Source organism: Hyperoodon ampullatus, assembly GCF_949752795.1.
Source record: "Hyperoodon ampullatus genome assembly, chromosome: 4".
NCBI lineage: Eukaryota > Metazoa > Chordata > Mammalia > Artiodactyla > Ziphiidae > Hyperoodon > Hyperoodon ampullatus.
Genome location: NC_136917.1, coordinates 99,624,109 through 99,645,070, shown reverse-complemented (window position 1 = coordinate 99,645,070; position 20,962 = coordinate 99,624,109). Strand labels below are relative to the sequence as shown.

Sequence of the window (20,962 nt, the reverse complement as noted above, 5' to 3'; positions counted from 1 at the left end):
TCATTGACACTAAGGAACATATAAAGGGGAACAGGTAAAGTGGTGGATAATTAAAATGATAATGGTTTCACAACTAATTTTCAGGCTTGAAGGGTCCAATGAAATGGATGGCTTTAAAGGCAATAGTGTCTCAGAAGCTGGGCTGTGCTCTAAGACATAAGCCCTGGACAAATGCAATGAATACAGAAACTGCAAACTGAGCTTTTAAAAACAAACTATATATCACTGAAGTGCATTTAAGGATTGCACAAAATTGCAACCTTTCCCAGAGAACTCAAGTAACACCTACTATTTAGAAAGAGTGCTGGAGTTTAACACTTAACTAAGGAAACAAATAAAATAAAGGAGTCCCAGTCTCAAATTCCAGCACTTTCCTCTTCAAATAAAACCAAATAAAGGCTACATAGTTTTGTTTTCAAGTATACAAAGTCAAGTTGCCCAAACATTTGTCAGCAATAATTTAATAACAACACATCTGTAGGATTTCCTTGAGGAAGAAAAAAATGAAGAGTGACAAAAATGAATGTGTTAGAAAAGATACATTTTTACAAAGTTGGGTTTTTTCCTCTTTTCATGAGGGGGAATATCTCAGATTGGCCCTAGAATTCTTTTTCCAAATTATGCTTTCTGATACCTTGCTTGAAAGCAAGTAGTATTAATCAAACAAAGGAAGGGCACTAGGGAAATCAGAAAGATGTAATGCAAGCAGTTAAAAGTGACATGACCTTCTGTAATGTCGCCCGTCACAGACTTATATGCCACACACTGGAGGAAGGTCCTGAAAGAAACTGATTCTTGGTACTATTCCTAGAATGTAATACTAATAAAGATGACATTTTAAAAAACACACGTAGACAGCCCCAAATGCAGTGTTCCAGCTACATTATAGCCAAAGAATAAGCACATAACACTATTTTTAGAAGCATAATATTTCTTCTTTCATAGTCCACATTTGCTGAACATTTGTCATTAACATATACAATATAATATGTAGCTGTATATTTTAAAAATCCATTTTCAAAATGGAGCAAAACTGCATCTGAAGAATCTGTATGTTTTATACAGTTGTATAGGAGGTCTATTAATATTATGACTTTTAATTATAATTTGACACAACTAAATGCTTTATGATTTGCAAGGAAATAAAATTTTATTTGGCTGAAAATGTTAAAAATGATGCTGGTAATCTGAACAAAAATATGACAATATGTTTAGAATTACTCCACTAGACAAAGATGTATAAGGGAGGGGACCAGCAGGATGCAGAAAAGGCAGTCCAAAACCATAAAAGGATGAGGAAAAGTAGATTCGGGTAAACTTCACTATTAAAATCATCACGGGACAGTGGATACTAACTCCTGCTTTTTAATACTAATTTAGGGTGCATTTTTGAAAGCTAAAATGACAAAAGGGGGTTAAAAGTTCCATGAATAATTCCTACACTTTGTATTATGATTTTCCCAGGGCTAAAGCCTTCCACTTATTTATATCTCTTTAAACAAAAAAGGAAAAATCTTGGTTATGTTACCTTTGTAAGATAAGTATTGAGTACCACAAAGCCAAAAACCCTGGAAAGCCAAAGCTGACACAAACCAGTTTCTTTTATATGTTTACTTTTTCCCTCAGAAATAATCTTTGAATTAAATGGATGTTTTTCTATGTTCAGAATGAATAGTTGCACAATTCAAATTGCTTTACTCAAAACGGTCTATAAAAAAGCAACACATTTAAATTGAAGAAGAAATCACTGCTGTCCAGATGTGCAACTGCAATGTTAAAAAATTAAAGAAAGAAAACTGTCACAAAAGAAAGAAGTTTCATATTTAATGTTATATTCATAGAACATCCAAATGTGTACAGATGCTTACATTTGGATACATTACAAATTAAATGCTTATTTCCACTCTAGAGATATGGAGGAATTTGGGTAGAGCAGTTTGCTTCAACATGGTCTGGAGTTCATTTATACTATTTTATGTGTACATAAACCAAGCAGAACAGGCATTTGTGTGCCAATGGATGTATTACATGTGCAAGTATCATATGAAATTATTGAAAGTCTATGAATTGAGAATATGCATATAACCAACCACTCAGATTATTTCGGATCACTTAAAAGCACTGGAGGTTGGGCTGAAGACTTTTGCGGTCAATAAGATCATTATAGGTGCGCCTGTGCTGTCATTTTCACCACAGGACACCTGCACCTCTCAAGATTTTTGAGAAGGAACTTTTGCAAAATGAGTGGTGCAATTAACCTGTACATATAGTTTACTCCACATCTGAAAGAATAATAAAACCCATAAACAGGTCTGGAATACACTGTTTAGTCTATCTCAAAAGCAACTGCATGTATGATGGCTGCTTAGTTTGATTCATGCTATTAAGAATTTGACCTTGGAGTATTTCAGCTACAGTAGTCATCAGGACAACTGAACCACTAGATGTAATAATAATTAGTGTGATAGGCTTGCCAGTGAAGCTGAATGTATTGCAATACAAAAGAAGGCAGACTAAAAAGAAAAGCATTATTACTTACTGCTAAAAGACTTCCGGATTTTTACAGAGACACTCAAATACAATTATTTCTTCTTGAAGAATGCGTTTCCTTGGCTCATTCTGGGAAGTGCCATGTTATAATTTAGTCTGATTCTTAATAGGAAACGTGGCTTTAATGTGGCTATCAGATGACTTTTGATGCATGCCACTGATTACATACGGCCTGAATTCTGCATCATCAACAACAGCATTCTTATTTGCAGTATAATATGCTTTGCTGTAAGGTGCAAGGACAGTAAATTTACTTTACTGGCCAAGAGTATGTAACCTTTTAGTCTTTGTCAGCTTAATATGCAGAAAAACTCTTCCATTAAGAAAGGCTAAATACAATATAAATTCTGTAATCAGTATAAGCATCTTAAATGAATTTCTTTTCATATTTCCTTCTCAGTATTCTTAAATGTTCATTTTTATACTTAAACAAAGCACTGTGAACAGAATTCTAGTGTTTATTTGAACTATGTCTCCATCTAAAGGCTTCACAATGTATTGTATTTTCGCTTGTAGGGAAAATTCTAATCTTGGCGTCTTTACAATATTGCATGTTAATTTGATTGAGCAGGGAAAAAATAGGTCAACTATTAACTTACAACGTGCTTTTTAAAAACTAATGCTTTCTTGAAGCAATGTTACTTTTTGGGTTAAAAATTATACAAAAGGCCAAAAAATTGAATTGTTTAATGTGCTTTGCAAATGAAATTGAAAGATAACCAGACTTACCACTAATCTATTTTATAAAATTTAATATTTTCAAAGCAAAACATTTTTGTTCATTAATAATAAACAGATTTCAAATAAAAAAGAAAATTATATGCTTTACCCTCTCTCTATAAAACCAAGTTTCCATTCCAGAAGCACAAATTTGTAACAAAAAGGGCACAATTTAAAATGTCTCAGGTTTTAAAAACAACCTTAGGAATTTTTTTAGTGTCTCATAAAGAGTCCACATTATCTATTTAAAACATTTTCTGCAAAGCAGGGGGAGGGAGCTGCTATGATCTCCAGTCTTTTCCAGTCTTCTCAGAAATGTTCTTCACTCTAACCCCATCAGATATGTTTGGGAGCAATAGGCAAGAAGTTCTTTTCAGGTAAATGTATAGTTTAGCAGATATAATAAAGGTAAATGCTACACTTCGGGAAGATTAGGTACCTTTAAAGAATAGAATTTGAAAACAAAAAACCATTAATCTTGGAGATTAATATGAGCAAACTTTTGAACCATATTGCTCTGTTAGGTTTGATTTACTTTTTACAAAAATTCACTGCTACTGCCTATTTTAAGCAATGTAATTGGGAGTAGTAGAGGGGGTGAGAAGAATAGGTGGACATTTGAAGAGAAAAATATTCTGATGCTAATTTGATTTTTCTTCTTCTTTTTTTTCCCTTGTGCCTAGAATATTTTGAGGCCTGAGAACATTATGTCAGAAAGTCTAACTTTAAAAATGGAGCAGATTTTGAATGTCAAAAACTCATAGAAAACTTCAGTTTTTTCCTTGTATTTCTTTTCTATAAATAATAATGATAAAATATTTTTTACCTTTTCTGTAAAGAATAATCACCTCCCAAAAGACAGCCTATGTGGGTTTAGACCTACATTGGAACGGGAAAGAATGTGTGTGGTGAATGGTGAATTGTTGCACAAAAGCCTGCATGAAAAGGATGTTCAGGAAACCTCACACAAAACCTCTGTATCCATTTTATCATGAGCTTCCCACAATATAACACAAGAGCTCTATATTCTAGGAAAAGCTTGCCTGGTCCACTTATCATTTCAGCTTTATGTAGTGTACTGTGTGATTTCTAAATTAGTGCATAATGTATTTATAATATTTATAGTTCCAACATTTAGTTAAATAACCTTTATGTAAGATTTATGTTGATTTTTAAAAAATTTCTCATTTAATGGCAAATTATGAGGAGCATGTTTCATAAAGATAATTCTCCATTTAAATTCATCAGTCCATTAAATATTAAAATTATGTTTCTGATGCAATCGAGAACAAATTTGTCCAGCTTCAGTGATTATTTGCACTCATAAAAATTAGGCTTGATTAATAAAATTTAAATGCTTGATTAAGTTGACATTTTTATGTTCTATTCTGATTTATTAAAATTAGTCCCTGTGCCCAGGCCTGGCATGCTAGTAGGTTTACCTTTCTCCTTCTCTTAGTCAACATCCAGAGTGAAGCTGTGAGGAAAGAATATTTTGCTATGGACTCAGTGATGGTCGCAGGGAAGGAAATGCCCTGTTCTCTGCTCATGGTGCTGCTGGCCTTTGTCTTTATGCCCTGTGCCTGGTGGAGATTTGTATTACGATAATCAAGAAAAATGTTTCTTCCAAATATCTATGGATATGATCTGTAAAATGGCATACACTTTTGGTATTTCTATAAATTTCAGTTTTCAAGAAGCTTTAATCTGTAGAGGATTGTTCAAATTTCTTTGTCAGCTTTTTTTGTTGATAAAAATGTAGTTTTCATTTTGTGGGACTTCCATATATATAGCAGGGGGATTATAGACACAGGAAATCTTTCTGTGGCAATTTTACTATCTTTGTCCACAAGTTCAAATCCAAGAAGGACTAATGGCCATGGAAAACCACTCTCTTCAATAGTTCTTATAAGTGAACTGTTTAAGAGAGGTGGTTACTTCTACTATGTTTAAACACCCATTTTACCCCCACTGGTTTGCCCTGTTTTATACATAATCAGGTGCCTAATTATCATTTATTGAGCACTCACTATATGCTTAACACAGTGTGCTGTCTCTTTAATCCTCACAAGACCCCAACAAAGGTAGGTATTATCCCCATTTTACTGGTGAGGAAACTGAGGCTTAGGGAAATGAATAAATTCATACAGCTAACAAGTAGAAGGTCTGAAATTTAATGCCAGGTCTTTGTAATTTCAAAGTTTGGACTCTTAACCTCTATCAACTGTAAAGTGGTAGTGGCAACACTCATTTTTAACATGTTTCTGCTGTTGCCCATGGGAGTGTAACATATCTGGAAACTTTGTTTGGGTGAACTGTCTCTCATTTAAGCATGTTACCAGAATATTGTTATTGTTTTAAAAATAAGTGATATGGTATCATGACTATTTTCTTTTTCTTGAATGATGAAATAAATTCAATAACACATGAAAGAAAATGCCCTTGAAGGCAAATTTTAGTTTGGTTACCTGCACATACTACTCCAGTTCCATGTATAGAAAGGCTTTAAAATTACATGCTCTTAATAAATTTAACTCATGGAACACTAAAAAAAATGAATACAAAACTCTCAGGTTTATTGGATTCCCAACAATGGTTCTGATTTATAAACTTTTTCCACAAGGAGATAAAGACATTATCACTTGGTTTCTATTTTTAGTTTGTTAATTGAAGTCTTGCCATTTCTTGTCCCCTTTCTGGGCTAGGGACAGTAAGTCTCCACAAATATTGTATGAAACCTTCAGCTAAAACCACCCCACCACCCGGGGCATGATGCAAACTAGTCCTGGGATCATGAGTCGGCCAGAAGGTGCTTCTGTTGGTCCTACATGCTATCTCCCTCACCATAATGTGTCAAGGAGTTTTGGCTATCTACCAAGAGGAAGCTGTAAAATCATTTAGGAAGAACCAACAGAACATCACTAGAAATAGGTGGGAAAACACATCCACCCTGAGAAGTGAGACCCAAACCGTGGATATCCTTTTTCTCCTCACCTAAGTCCCACTCCTCAACGAAAGAAATGACAAAATTGTGGAGGCAGACCTTTTGGAAAGGGAACAGAAATAATAAAACCATTTGGTTGACAAATGGGTAGATGCTTGGGTTGGACACTTTGGAAAACCACTGAGATGGTGAATACTTTGGATCCATGGGAGACTTTGAGGAGAGTTTAGGAAGTTGGTTTTCCAATGAGTTCCTGGGGATCCAGGAATCAATTGGGGTTCAAATAAGAGAAATTCAGCCATTTATGGGGGCAAGATCTTCAGGTTTCCTTCAAGGCTGCCAAGACAATTCATTTGGCGGAAAAAGAGCTGGGTTTAGGGCAGAAGTCCTCTATAGGAATGAAGAGTATCTCTTTACCTTGTTACATTCTCATATGTATCTTTGGGGAATCTGAGCAAGGTGGGAGTGATTCAGGAAGATGGTGAGGGCTGCAGTATGAGAGTAACTATAAGTGTCCTCTGCAGCAACTACCACTAACTTTAAATTCTAAGTATCTCTCCTGAGTCCTAATAGATCTATAGCAAAAGAAGTCTGCCTTCTAGACAGGAGGATCTTTAGTATATTGACTTTTAAAAATAGAACTGTTTTCCTTTACGTCTTCCTCTATGTGAACTGACATGTCACGTACAGGTAACACTCATCTTCCCATTTGAAGTTGAGCTGCAGTTTGAGAATAGAGTAAAAAGATAGACAATACACTGAAGTATTAAAGGCAAACATGGAGTTACTGAGTGAAGGGACAGATGGAAGGGTGGAATAGAGCTGTGGCCCCAGATAGGTAGACCCTCTTTCTTTATATATGCAGCACACGCACACGTATCTGGGACGATCTAAATGTTTTTTGGCCGCACGCTCTGCCTTTCATATATAGACCTCGATCACTGCACCTATTATACCCACGTATTCCACTTAGTTGTTTGTTTCCCTCACTAGATCACAAACTCTCATGGGCAAGGACCAGGTCTTTTTTTCTCTCCTTCTTTTCTCTCTCTCTCCCTTTCTTTTATTTTTATTGAAGTATAATAAATTTACTGGGACCAGGTCTTAATCATCTTTGGACAAGAGCTAGCACAGTGCCTGAAAACCTTCAATACATTTTTGTTGAATGAAAATTAGACAATTTTTGATGTGGAAAAAGAATCAGATTAACATACTTAGTATTCATTCATTAAACATTTTTTGAGCAACTACTGTGCTGCTATATCTGAGACATCTTGTTCTGTGCTGGGATTAGATACACAGATGGAAGATACAGTTAGAACAGTCTGGGGCAGGTGAAGAAGACCTCCGGTGAGCTTTTTATTATAATACAGCTAGGGGGATATGGGAACTGAGAGGGGAGGGTTCACTTAAGCTCTTGGAGTATATGATGGTAGAGATGGGTTGGTAGGGGTAGGGGTGGGTGAGAATGGGCAGGAAGTCAGAGATGGCTTGCCAGGAGAAATGATGAAGATAATTGGTGGTTACCCAGGCATATATATATATAAAATATTATAACCTTAATGGGTGGCAAATCAGTATTGACTACCGAAAATATTCAAAATGCATATACTCTGACCCAGAAATTCTCCTTCAAGGACTTTGTCAAAAGACATTACCGACGACCTGCTCAGAGATTTGTTTAGGATGTTTCTTTGCAGCATTCTTTGAGATGGCATAAACACTGGCAACAAACATTTCTAAAATGAGTGTTTCATTGAGAAAAAATAAAGTATTCATATGGTGAAAATTATTCAGTCATTAAAAATCATGTTGTTTTCCAGTAATTTGAGGGAAACTCAAAGTAGGTATGCTAACAGTACCTTTAATGTGATCCAATTTTCGTAAAAAATAAAATATATATGACAAGCAAGAACTACACCTTACGTTTGCAAACATATTTTTTTTTAAGAAATGAGTAAAAGCTATAGAGAGAGTGTATTGACTATTTGGGAAATTACAAATACACTCGGCTCCAGATACTGCTGCTGCCACCATAGCTGTCCCAGCCACCCTGGGTCCTCTGTCAAGACCATGTCAAGACCCCATCCCTCAAAGCTCCCCTTCCCCCATGGCAGAAGACCACTACTTGACCTCCTCCTCCACTGCGGGGCCTTGACCTGTGCACGCCTAGGCTCCCATCTGCTCATCAACACCCACAGGTATTCCTCCAAGCTCACGGTGCAGCTCATCCCAGAGCAAGGTGCCCCAGGAGAGCCAGGCCTTCGCAAGGGAGTGTGCCCACCTCTTTGTGGGCAGGCCTTCTGACCTCAACCCCTTCGATGTGTGGCTCCTGCAGCAAAGACTTCAAGAGCTCCAGCCACCTGTCCTGGCACAGTGCCACACATCGTGCCAGATGGCCCGCTGCACATCTGTTCTGGTGCCCATGTGGCTTCCAGGCGCAGCACGAGCACCTCCACTAAGTTCAAGACCAGGCCTGCACTGCCCTTCCCTGGGTCACCACGTCTGTCCCACACAGCACCACCCACACAAACTCACTGCCAGTGCAGAGGTTACTGCCTTATCCTAGACCTCAGTTTCCCCATCTATACAAAGAGAGAAGCATCATTGCTTCCTTCTTTGCTGTCTGTTGTGTTATGTGGACCAAGTCTTTGCCCACCCTGGGCCTGTGGAGTGGGTACATTGGAGGAGAGGCAGAGAACACAGGCCTGGGAACCAGTTGGAAGTGGGTTCCAGTCCCACCGTGCTGTGTGAGCCTTTGCAAGTGGCATAAGCTCTCTGAGCTTTGTCTTCCTGCTCTCCCAAGTGGTGAATGGTTGCTTTCTGGGTGAAAGAGATGACAAAAGAGAATGGGGCACTGTCTGGCTCATTTCTGTACCTCCCCCCTTCTGCCCACTGTCTCCACCTTTTGCTCATTAAACATTCCATTCTCAAAACCAAAAAAACACACAAACGAACAATCCTGCTGGAATACAGGGGAGATAAAGCTGAAGCTATATGGTTTGGGTGGGGCATACACATGAGGAATCTTCTAGGCCATGCTCAAAGATATTACGGAAAGACAAAAGTAGCAGAGGGAAAAAAATCAGCATTTTGTTTCAGAAATATCACCTTGCTACAAGTCTTGAGGTAAGAATACAGGCTGTGATTTTGGGGAAAGTTGTCAGAAAAATACAAGACATCCAGTTAAATTGGAATTTAGATAAATAATGAATATTATTTTTATATAAATATCTCCTGTCATTTATCTGAAATCCCAATTTAACTGGGCATCTGTATTTTTCCTTGCTAAATCTGGCAACCCTAAACTGGGAACAAATTCAGAGGGCTTCAGGGGTTGGAGCTCGAGGAAAATTTGCAACGCAGAAGGCCTTGGTCACCTGAGAGAGAGGGAATGTAGCATGGTGGTGGGAGTGGGGCACTTGAGAAGAGTGGAAAAAATGTGGAAATCCTGTTGGGGTATGTCCAGAGCCTGATGAGGTGATGGCCATCAGTGTACAGGGCACCAGTCTGTAAACTGAGTGATAATCTGGCACATCTAAGTGGTTGAACAGATTTGAGAGGGTCCCAAGGGATGAAATTTTCTACTGACATCTGATTGGCTGTTGGTTTCTACCTCTTTATGCTTGTGATTGTGTTGGAAAAATAAAGGTCTGGTTCTTTTCATGGTCCTCCTCACATTTTTGCAAGCTGGTGACCTTAAAAATTGGAGAAAATTTGTTGAAATAAGCAGGAAAAAGAAAAGAGTGATCATCAATTTTTAGATGTGTTTACAGGCTGTATGACTCAGTGCTGCTTCTGTTAAGAGCAAGTACATGGTCTTTTTTGGTACTGAGATGCAAACTCAGGAGGCTCTGATCTATGCTACCTTCTGTGAACGATAAAGCCCTTATTGAAGTGCCAAGAGTCTGACCACGCACCAGAAGTGCTTTTCGTATGGAGTCCGCTCCTCTCAGCTCAGGTTTGGCCAGTCTTTCCAGATCCTGTTAGGAATATTTCACTTATTCAATAGTCTACTTACTCAAATATTCCACCAGGACAACTTCTTTGGAACTGAGAGTACTGGCTGAGAAAATAATAAATGAGTTTGATTTACAGGAAATCAGGTCAAACAAACAGATGTTTCTTTGGTGGATGATCCTAAATTGTCCAATCAACAGCATTTATGGTGGCAAAGGAAATTCTCTCCTTACAAGCTTTATTTCTAGACATCAATGTTCTGGGCCTAAGTGGAATAGTCCCAACAACAACAAATATAGTCAGTGCTACTCTAAAGGGGAAAAGAAGCATGGAAGGCTTTGCCATGTGAGGGAACTAACAAAATATTTCAGTATTTCCTAAAGTATTTTAGCAGACAGATTTGGGCTCAATTTGTATCACAGTGAGATCATGAGTCAGAGAATGATTTCATTGATCTAGCCTACTTTTCAGTCTTTTAATGCCTCCATTGATTAGGCAACTAAGATTGTAAAGTGGGAGGCATAGCATGACAGTAAAAATGAATGCTCTTTTAAAATGTAATTAAAAAGCACTGCTTGAAGAATTTTTGAATGTCAAAGATATTCAAAGATTTTCTTCACTAATGTGAAGGATTTTAGCTTTGATTTACTCTTCCATGCTCACCTGGGTGGATGGAAGGTAGTCCTCCTGGTCATGAATGTTTTTTGGAATGAACGGGGTCACCTGGGATCAAACAGGTGATCAGTACCCATTCTTGAGAGGTCACCAGGTACCTCACAGGAAGGAATCTGGGGATACCTGGGATTCCAGGTAAGGCTCCAAACATTTAAAAAGTGGATGCCTTGGTAAAGGCATGCCCAAATGTGTACCACAAAAATACCCTGAGGCTTCATAATAGGGCAGAGCTGGGTTTGCGCCCCACTTACTCTATGGAGTTTGTTATTCATCATTCTCTTTGATTCTGAATTTCCTCTTTTGTAAAATGAGGATAAAACCATTTAGAATCATTTACTTGATATAATTATTATGAAGTAAAGCAGAAACTAACACACCATTGTAAAGCAATTATACTCCAATAAAGATGTTACAAATAATAATTTAAAAAAATTATTATGAAGAATTAAAGGAGACCATGTCTCTAAAAGGCTTAGCAGGATACCTGATACATTCAAGTTGCTCCATTTTCCTGAATGAGAGGTGAGGAGGACATGGGGGTGGAGTGGGGAATATGAGGGTTTTCCAACAATCTGTTTGCTTCAAGATAGAGTTAGTACTACTGACCATTCTGAAGCTTTAAGGAGAAATGTGCTCAAAAGGTACCCAGGGAGACCTGGGATGGACCAAAATATAGCCTCAAGAGGAAATGTAGTTGAGTGGTGTGATAAGGAGTGCAAACTTCAGAAAGGCTGACAGATCCTAACACCCACTCTGGCACTTTCTAACTAACTGTGTGTCTTTGGAACTATTTAACCTCTCTACCCTGTTTCCCTGTATGTGAAGTAGTAATGATGATACCTGTCTCAGTGAGAGTATAATAGAGCTCTGGTTTCTTTGGCCAGCCTGTTTCTGTCATCCTCTGAGATTTGATTTCCCCTCTCTCAAGGAAGGGATCTTGTAGCCATGCTTCTTCCACGTATGTTCCCTTCCTTGTCACAGAGAAGAGAACCTGATTTAGGAGGCCCCAACACATGGGCTGGGCTGACACAATCATCTTCTCTCTCCTGGGAGAAAACTAAATGACATGATAAAAGAAAGTGCTTAACATAGTGCCCAGGGTGTAATGAGGATTCGAAAAATTTTAACTCCAAAGTAAAGATCACTTCCTGGCATCTACTCTTACAAAATCTCAGTTTCTAGTAACTGTAATGTGGATAGTTGGTACAAGCCCAATGGGCAGTGCAGGGGTGATTTTCCCCTGGTTCTGGAGTGATGGCTTAAACCAAGAGAAGTATGACATTCATGCCACAGACATTTCTGAATGAAGTTTGTATTGAATAGTTTTCTCTGGAAAAGTCTAATAATTCTTGTGCTATAAATTTTAATGTCATGGTCCAAGTAGAGACAGATTTAGATCTAGAATTGCTTATTTTTAACAAGTCTGACTGAGAAACAGCAGAGGTGAAATACCATTGCTAACCACACCTCTTTCTCATGTGCATCTCTAAGTCTACAGCATTAGACTCAGGAACGGCTGTTTCCTTATCCTGTCCTCAACGGGTTCAGCTCATTATATGCAGCAAAACTTACTTGGCAAGGATTACATCTCATTTTTTTCATTAAACTAGAACAGGCACCATGGTGGGGAAAAGGTAGGGGGTTTCAGTTCCTGTGATCTTTAAGTCTCCAAAAAGGAAATGGTCTCCTTAATAAACAATAAACAGACAAAGAAATCCTTTCCTATTTTAGTATTAATCTCAACTATCCACCAATATTTTGAAGACAGAATTTTTACCCAACTATGTACTTTTTATCTTTTACAGTATTTATTTCCTTTTCTCTTACAACTTCTTATGTCATGGAAATATTATTTTCTTTTCTCTTTTGCTACACAAACCTGAAGTTTGTTTTGATTTGTTTTTCTTTTATAATTTTCATCCTAATTGAATTTTCTCAGCTGAATAATGTACAGATGATTTTTTGTGTGCGACAGAATATCCACCGCCCTCCCACACCCCCTGTTTTTCCTGAAACAGAAAGTTTCCTGATTTGGAAGCAGCCAATGGTGTGATTAATGCACTTCAGAGATTCCCTAAAGTTTTTACACATGCTGAAAAATTCTGCATTGTTTTGGGGATACCAATAAGGACTTAGGGCAAAGTACCATTCTTCCAGGGCTATCCACTACGCAGTAGATAAGTAGTTAGGCACAGCATAGCAACCCCTCCAAACACTTCTCTTAATTTACATATATGTGCTTGTGAATATATGTGTGTGTGTGTGTGTGTGTGTGTGCAATCTATAACCAGCAAAGTATAACCCAGGTTTCTTTTCAAAAGGAGCAACCATTTCAAATGCACAGCTGGGTATGGCAGAAAACACATAATTAGACAAATTGGATTTAAGAGTTACGTAAGGTCTCAGCTGAGCCAGTGAATGAGAAGCTGAATGAAGCGTTGTGATTGCTACTCTGGTGCCTGGAAAGAACAGAATATGTGGATATGTGTGTTTTGGGCAAATAAAAGGCAATCACTGGGAGTTATGGGGTGTACTTGGCATTCCATGAAAGTTAGACTGTAGCATGTTTCACAGTGGCCTGTGTTGGGGAATAAAATATTGTCCATGGCTAAAAGGGGGATTCAGTCAGAGATATGCCCACAAGGAAGGATTTGTAAGTACTATACCAGAGTTATATTTTGGGGGAAAAAAGGCAGTAGAAAAATTTACATAATATGTTAACTTTTCAATAGGCTTATATAAATTCTCAGAGAATTTTAAGTACAAGGGGATACATAATATATTATTACTTTTCCTCTAAAAGTGGACCTTTCCAGCCAAGGCAGGTATATTCTGAAGAAAATAACAAGCAAAGTCTATAGTTTCAGAATTTTTTACTAAGAATACTCAAACCAATGACTAAATATTGAAGATAAGCCCCCTCCCTCATAGGATTAAGAAGCTGAAACTAAATTACCACTTTTTTGCGAACATTCTTATTTGCAGATTTGTCTCAAGGCAACTGAATGAAAAGTAGATTTTCGTGGGATGAATTGGGAGATTGGGATTGACATATATACACTAATATGTATAAAATAGATAACTAATAAGAACCTGCTGTATAAAAAATAAATAAATTAAATTTTTTAAAAAAGTAGATTTTCTTCTCTCTCAACAACCTCCTGGAAATAAATGGGACAAAAAGGACTTGTCTCAGAGAGTCCTATCTTCTTAAAGAAAACATCCGGGATTAATTGACAAAAGTGCCTATTAGTCCCCATGACACCAAGCCTTATGGCATTTGGGGCTTGTCTCTCAGTGTGCAAGTTAAATATATATCCATAAATCCTTGCCAAGAATAATAACAACGCCTTGTCTGTTGATGCTGCCTAACCATTAAAATCTCTAATAGCAATCTCATGTTTGGTTTGATAAACTTTACAAAAACATGTTTGAACACCTCTAATTTGCAAAACACACGCTAGAGACAGTGGCAAGTACAAAGATGAACAGTTCCCTACCTCAGATTTATAATCTCATGAGAGAGACAGAAATATATCAAATAACATAGGGAAATAAACGTGGTGTGTTGTTGGCAACCTTGCCATGGTACTTGGTGGTTGTGCATCTGGATTTTTCTTTTATTTTGATGATAAAGAAAATTATTTTGAAGAAGTCTGTTTTGCTTGTGTAACCATTTAAAGTATATTTTGCTTGAGTTATTTAAAAAGAAAATTCTTTTATGTCATAGGTATGTCTGTGCAATCATTATGATGCTATTATAACAAAGTATTATATAATACTACTAAACTTATGATCAAATAACTCTGTTTCCTGAATCATTATGGGCACAATAGTTGGCAAAAGTCCTGATTATCAATCAAATGGAGGCCCTTAATGGCAAAAAAAAAAATCAGTGTAATCTGATGAGGACAAATAGCTACCAAAGAGATCCTTATGTTTGACAAACCCTTAAATTATTCTCAACAGCTGTCTACAGAATTATAAAATTGCAAATGTTCTATGTGGATAAGACATTCCCCTCCCATTTATTTACATATGGGAAAGTTTTTCAAGCTGTATGTTTGCTAGGGGTGTAGTGACTGAGATAGCCTAAGGGGAAGGAAGACTGGTGGGAGAATAACAAACGTGATTATAATGTGGCTAGCTTCTGCTTCTCAGTCTAAAACTCTTTGAGAGAGAAAAGGTTGTCTCACACATTCTAAAAACCTTCAAAAATGCCAGAGAGGGCAAGTGAGTGCAATATAACTTTCCTTAGGTTAAATGAAAGCTCTTGACCCATGAGCCAGTATCCTGATACACCCCTGACACAGAGAAGGGTATTTGTTATTGTTCAGTGAATGAACACTGAATTAAGGTACTTTATGCACTTTTCTAGGCCAACAACCATCAAGTCTTCCTTCCCTCCAATGACAGACCACAGAGAACTGTCTTAAATAAAATACAGTCGTTTGGTCTGACCATAGATAATTTTGTGATATTATGTGTTAACTCAGGATTCATTAAGACATAATAACAAGTAAGGAGCATAAAAGAAATAATCATTTGGAATAACCGACTTATACCTAAAAATCATAACTCATTCTTTGGTGTGCTCTCAATTTTAGTTCCTACCAAAATGAGTAATGCTAGAAAGAGGTGAATACTTTATATTGTGTTAGGACCAAAGAGTTGTTAGTTTTGAACTGATAAAACTTTCCTCCAAACTTGAGTATTTACAGACAGAATTTCTGGTTTGCAAAACCGAATTCAATGTTGATCTTGATGGAGAGACTAGGAATAAGAACAAAAACACATGCAAATGAGAAAGTAGAGACTTACTGTATCGCGTTGCCTGTTATCTTTCCCTGATATTATCAAGAAGTAGTTCCATGTCAATAGTAACAACAAAAGCATTGGTATCATGTAGAGCTCAAAGTTCCAGACAACAAAGAGAAAGAGCTGGAGGAGAGAGAAGGAAGAAGAAAAAGATGAGTCAACTCTGAATTTCATTAAATGGACTCTCTTATCCATACTGCACTTCAAAAAAGCACACAATTAAATGTTTCAGAACAGAAAGATTTGTCTTGAAAACAAAAACTTGAGAACTTGTTAGGCATTTTTCTAAAAGCACAACCGACCCCTGGAAAGTCACTAAGATTTTTACTTTGTTCAATTTCTATGAAGGAAAAACTGATATCACTACATTGTCAATGAGGCAATTTTAATTTTTCTCCTCCAGTGAAATTATTGTTAGGTTGGACAAAATAAAGTTTTAAAAAAGAAAGGCAGCAAAATGAGCTTCACTACATTGTCAGAAATAACTGGCCTATCTGCCTTAATGATAAAGGATGAATCACCATTTAATATCAGAAACTTTTAAAAAATCTCACTTGGATAATACAATGTAACAAGCATAATAGGCAGATGAAAATACCAAGTCTACACCAGAGAGCTCCCAAGATTTCACATTATGAATAATAGAACTGCTACTAACAAGTGTAAAAAATTCAGCCTTGCCATAGAAATCAAACAGCTATTAAAAAAATGGAGTAACTTTGTCAAAGGAAAAATTTAAATGCACTTCTCTAAGTATATAAATGATTTTTAAAATTGTATGAGGAATGTAAGTTTAAGAACTCACCTAGGCTGGCAGAAGGAACCGTTTTAAGAGCGTCTGCATCACAAACTAACCAGCCATGCTTATAAAGTGTGACTCATCCCCATTCCCCACCAGACTCTTATAACCCTGCACAGATCATCTAAATTCTCTGGGTCTGTGGCCCCTGCTGCCAAATTAAGGTAATTTAAGTCAGATGGTAGTTAAGAGCCAGATTCCACCCTTGGTGCTAACTAGTCCTATAACCTCTGGCATGGTATATATCCTCCCTTCTGTAAAATGGGGACGATAAGAGTATCCACCTGAGAGGCTGTGACAATTAAATAGTTGAAATGTGTTAAGGATTTAACACACTGCTTGGTACTCAGTAAGTGCTCAAAAAAAGTATTGTGTAAATGATATCAATACATTACAAAATTGAGAAAGTTAACTATTTATTCACTAAGGTCCTCAGGTAGTACATATTCTAATACTGAAAACTAGAAAGTCATCTGCCTGCTAAGCTTTAGCTGAACCAAAGTATAATTGGGAATTTGAGCCAGCTGGTTGGGGTCATGCAAACATCCTGCCTTTGACAGATCAGAAGGGTTAGGAGCAGTGCCCTAAGAACACGCACATCAGGCACAGCAGCATGGGCTGTTTGCAGCCTTCTTAACAAACCTCAGCCAAGCTCACAGCCTATTCAAATTGCAGAGAAAATGAACCTGTATGGAGTGGTAGAGGGACCCCTGGCCCACGGGCCAGAAGACTGGTTCTGGGCCTTAGAAAATCACTCTCCCTCAGTGTTTTCATTTCTCAACATAGGTCTGTAGATCTGATCCCCTCTAACATCCTTTCTCTAATATTTAAAATGACTTCATGATGTTACTGTACCATCAGGGATTTTTTTAATGTGATATTAAATTTTGAAGACTGTATATTTTACTGAATTCTTTGATATTCATAACCCACATGGACACCAAAAAGCATAAATAATGGTTTAGTAACCCAAGAAATGAATTTTGTACAGAATTACATGGTAACCATAGATTAAAGTTCCTGAATAAGAAAAATCTCAAATATGTTAATGCGTGGAACATGAGCCATATCTTCTCTTTCACCAGAGAAGTATAAAGATTTCTAGAAAAGGAAGACATTTCTGTTTAATTTTTGAAATATATGCAATATATTTAAAGATGATACAAATTATAACTGATGGCTATGATTATTCTATTAAAGTATTTTAAAAATATAATTTTTTATTCAGGAAGTGATTTAAGGCAAATTTGATAGACATCAACATATATAAAAGACAAAATTATTTTTTGCTAGAATCCATATTAATTCTTTACATATTTATTTGTAAAATTTTGACAATCACTAAAATATAAGCTCTTTAAAAGAAGGGATTTTTTTTCTTTTAGCTCACTGTTCTATCCCCAGAGCATAGAATGGTGCTTGGGGCATAGTAGGTGCTCAATAAATGTATGTTTGCTGAATTAATGAATAAATGGATACTGGGTTCCCAAGTCATTTAACATAAGTCTACTTAATTATTTGCATTAGTATAAGTCCTATAGAGCCACTATTTAAAACCAAGTGACATCTGGAAAATGTATTCAGAATTACAACCTGTGATAGCACTAATGAATTTCTCCCTGAGGCACATAAGGTAAAAGAAGTAACTTAGTACTTCTAGAAAAATTGTCTTTCCATTCTGGCTATGCAGTCATGAACCGTCTTTCCTCTTAGACCTTCCTATATAGTTGCCTTTTCCAAGGATATTCACTTGACTCAGTGTATTCTGGTCTCATGGATGGGACTCAGATTATTCCATTGCTAAATATCATCAATTGTAACAATTTTTAACCTATTGAGCAAATATATTCCTCCTTGTAATGGCCACTCATTGGTGTTAAGAGTCCTGGTGTTACCCAGAGTGAATTTCTTGTTCTTTTATGTATTAGTGTTAGTTGTAGGCCAGGTATTGCACCAAATAAACTTTTCATATGATAATTCTGCAAGTTATCAATCCACCTATCATGTCTTTTTCTTCTCTAAGTTCAACATCACTAGTTGCTTACAGTACCAGTTACAAGGTATGGTTTCTGGACACTTCTCCATTGTGGACATCCTCTTACCACATCCAAATCAATATATCAATAGCTTTCTTAAAATACAGCACTCAGGAGTGACAGAACACTTCTTATGAATACATATGGTCTTAATATGCCCTAACAACATGAACACCAGAACACAGGATGGGAAAAGATATAGAAGAGAGAGACAAAGACAGAAATTGCATTAGCTTTATGAATTCTCGTAGTGGAAAAATAGTCTCCTTCCCCATTATGTGCTCTTTAAGAATCTAATATTTGGATAACTAAGTAAAGAGCCCTTGCTCTTGAAAATATCTTTAAAAAACAAACAAGAGAACTTTGAATAAACTCTAAATATAAAAGCATTTATTTTTCTTCTCAAAATTTAATTGAAGATTTCAAAAGGTCAAAAAAAGAAACAGCATGATATTTCTTGCCTACTTTGTTGTAAATTAATTGACCATATGTGCATGAGCCTATTTATGGGCTCGCTAATCTGTTCCATTAATCTAGGTGTCTGTTTTTATGCCAATACCATACTGTTTTGGTTACTATAGCTTTGTAGTTTAGTTTGAAATCAGGGAGCATGATGCCTCCAGCTTTGCTCTTCTTTCTCAAGATTGCTTTGGCTATTGGTGTCTTTTGTGGTTTCATACAAAGTTTAGTATTGCTTATTGCTGTGAAAAATATTGTTGGAATTTTGATAGGGATTGCATTGAATCTGTACATGGCTGTGGGTAATATGGACATTTTAATGATACTAATTCTTTCAATCTATGAGCGAGGAATACGTTTCAATTTCTTTCATCACTGTCGTGTAGTTTTTAGTGTATAAGTATTTCATTTTCTTGGTTAAATTTATTACTAAGTATTTTATTCTTTTTGATGCAACTGTAAGTGGGATTGTTTTCTTAATTTCTCTTTCTGATAGTACATTGTTAGTGTATAGAAATGCAATAGATTTTTGTATATTGACTTTGTATCCTGCAACTTTACTGAATTCATTTATTAGTTCTAATAGTTTTTTGGTGGAGTTTTTAGGGTTTTCTATATACAAAACCATGTCATCCACAAATAGTGACAGTTTTACTTTTTCCTTTCCAGTTTGGATGACTTTTCTTTCTTTTTCTTGCTTAATTACTCTGACTAGGACTTGCAACACTATGTAAAATAAAAGTCGCAAAGTGGGCATCCTTGTCTTGTTCCTGACCTTAGAGGAAAAGCTTTCAGCTTTTCACTATTGAGTATGATGTTAGCTGTGTACTTATCATATATGGCCCTGGTTATATTGAGGTATGCTACATCTATACTCATTTTGTTGAGAATTTTTTAAATCATAGATGAATGTTGAATTTTGTCAAATGCTTTTTTCTGCATTTACTGAGATGATCATATGATTTTTATCCTTCATTTTATTAATGTTGTATATCCCGTTGATTGATTTATGGATACTGAAGCATCCTTGCATCCCTGGAATAAATCCCACTTAATGATAGTATACGATCCTCTTAATGTATTGTTGAATTCAGTTTGCTAATATTTTGTTGAGAATTCTTTCATCTGTGTTCATCAGGGATACTGGCCTGTAATTTTCTCTTCTTGTGGGAAAGGGAAGTTTCTTCAATAAATGGTGTTGGGAAAACTGGACAGCCACATGCAAAAGAATAAAACTAGGCTGTCTTACACCATACACAAAAATTAACTCAAAATGGATTAAAGACTTGAATGTAAGATCTATAACCATAAAAATCCTAGAAGAAAACATAGGCAATAAGCTCCTTGACATTGATCTTGGCTATGATTTTTTGGATCTGACTACCAAAACAAAAGCAACAAAAGCCAAAATAAACAAGTAGGACTTCAACAAACTAAAAAGCTTATGCACAGCAAAGGAAATCATCAACAAAATGAAAAGCCAATCTACTGAATGGGAGAAAATATTTGCAAATTATACATCTGATAAGGGGTTAATATCCAAAATATATAAAAACTCATACAACTCAATAGCCAAAAACCCCAAGCAAACTGATTTAAAAATGGGCAGAGGATCTGAAGGCACATTTTTTCCAAAGAAGTTGGCCAACAGGCACATAAAAAGATGCTAATCACTTAATCATCAGGGAAATGCAAATCAAAACCACACTGAGATATCACCTCACACCTGTTAGAATGGCTATTATCAAAAAGTCAAGAAATAGCAAGTGTTGGTGAGAATGTGGAAAAAAGGGATCCCTCGTGCACTCTTAGTGGGAATGCAGATTGGTCCAGCCACTATGGAAAGCGGTATGGAGGCTCCTCAAGAAATTAAAAACAGATCTACCATATGATCTAGCAATTCACTTCTGGGTATTTATCTGAAGAAAATGAAAATACTAATTCAAAAGATATACGCACCCTCATGTTCACTGCAGCATTATTTACAATAGCCAAGATATG

At 36.5% G+C, this 20,962-nt stretch overlaps 1 protein-coding gene across 14 annotated transcripts in view; it reads right to left on the bottom strand.

Moving 5' to 3' along the window:
* The window catches only part of MCTP1 (multiple C2 and transmembrane domain containing 1), a gene marked incomplete at both ends in the record, with an annotated part of 539,514 nt that overhangs the window by 78,426 nt on the left and 440,126 nt on the right, over nucleotides 1-20,962 (bottom strand). For 9 of the 14 annotated variants that reach the window (XM_079702735.1, XM_079702743.1, XM_079702744.1 and 6 more), the window contains one exon: nucleotides 15,671-15,790. The exons of the other annotated variants lie outside the window; for them this stretch is intronic. In XM_079702735.1, coding sequence (XP_079558861.1) covers nucleotides 15,671-15,790 — 120 coding nt within the window. The remainder of the gene's footprint in view (nucleotides 1-15,670; nucleotides 15,791-20,962) is intronic. 14 annotated transcript variants of the gene reach the window in all.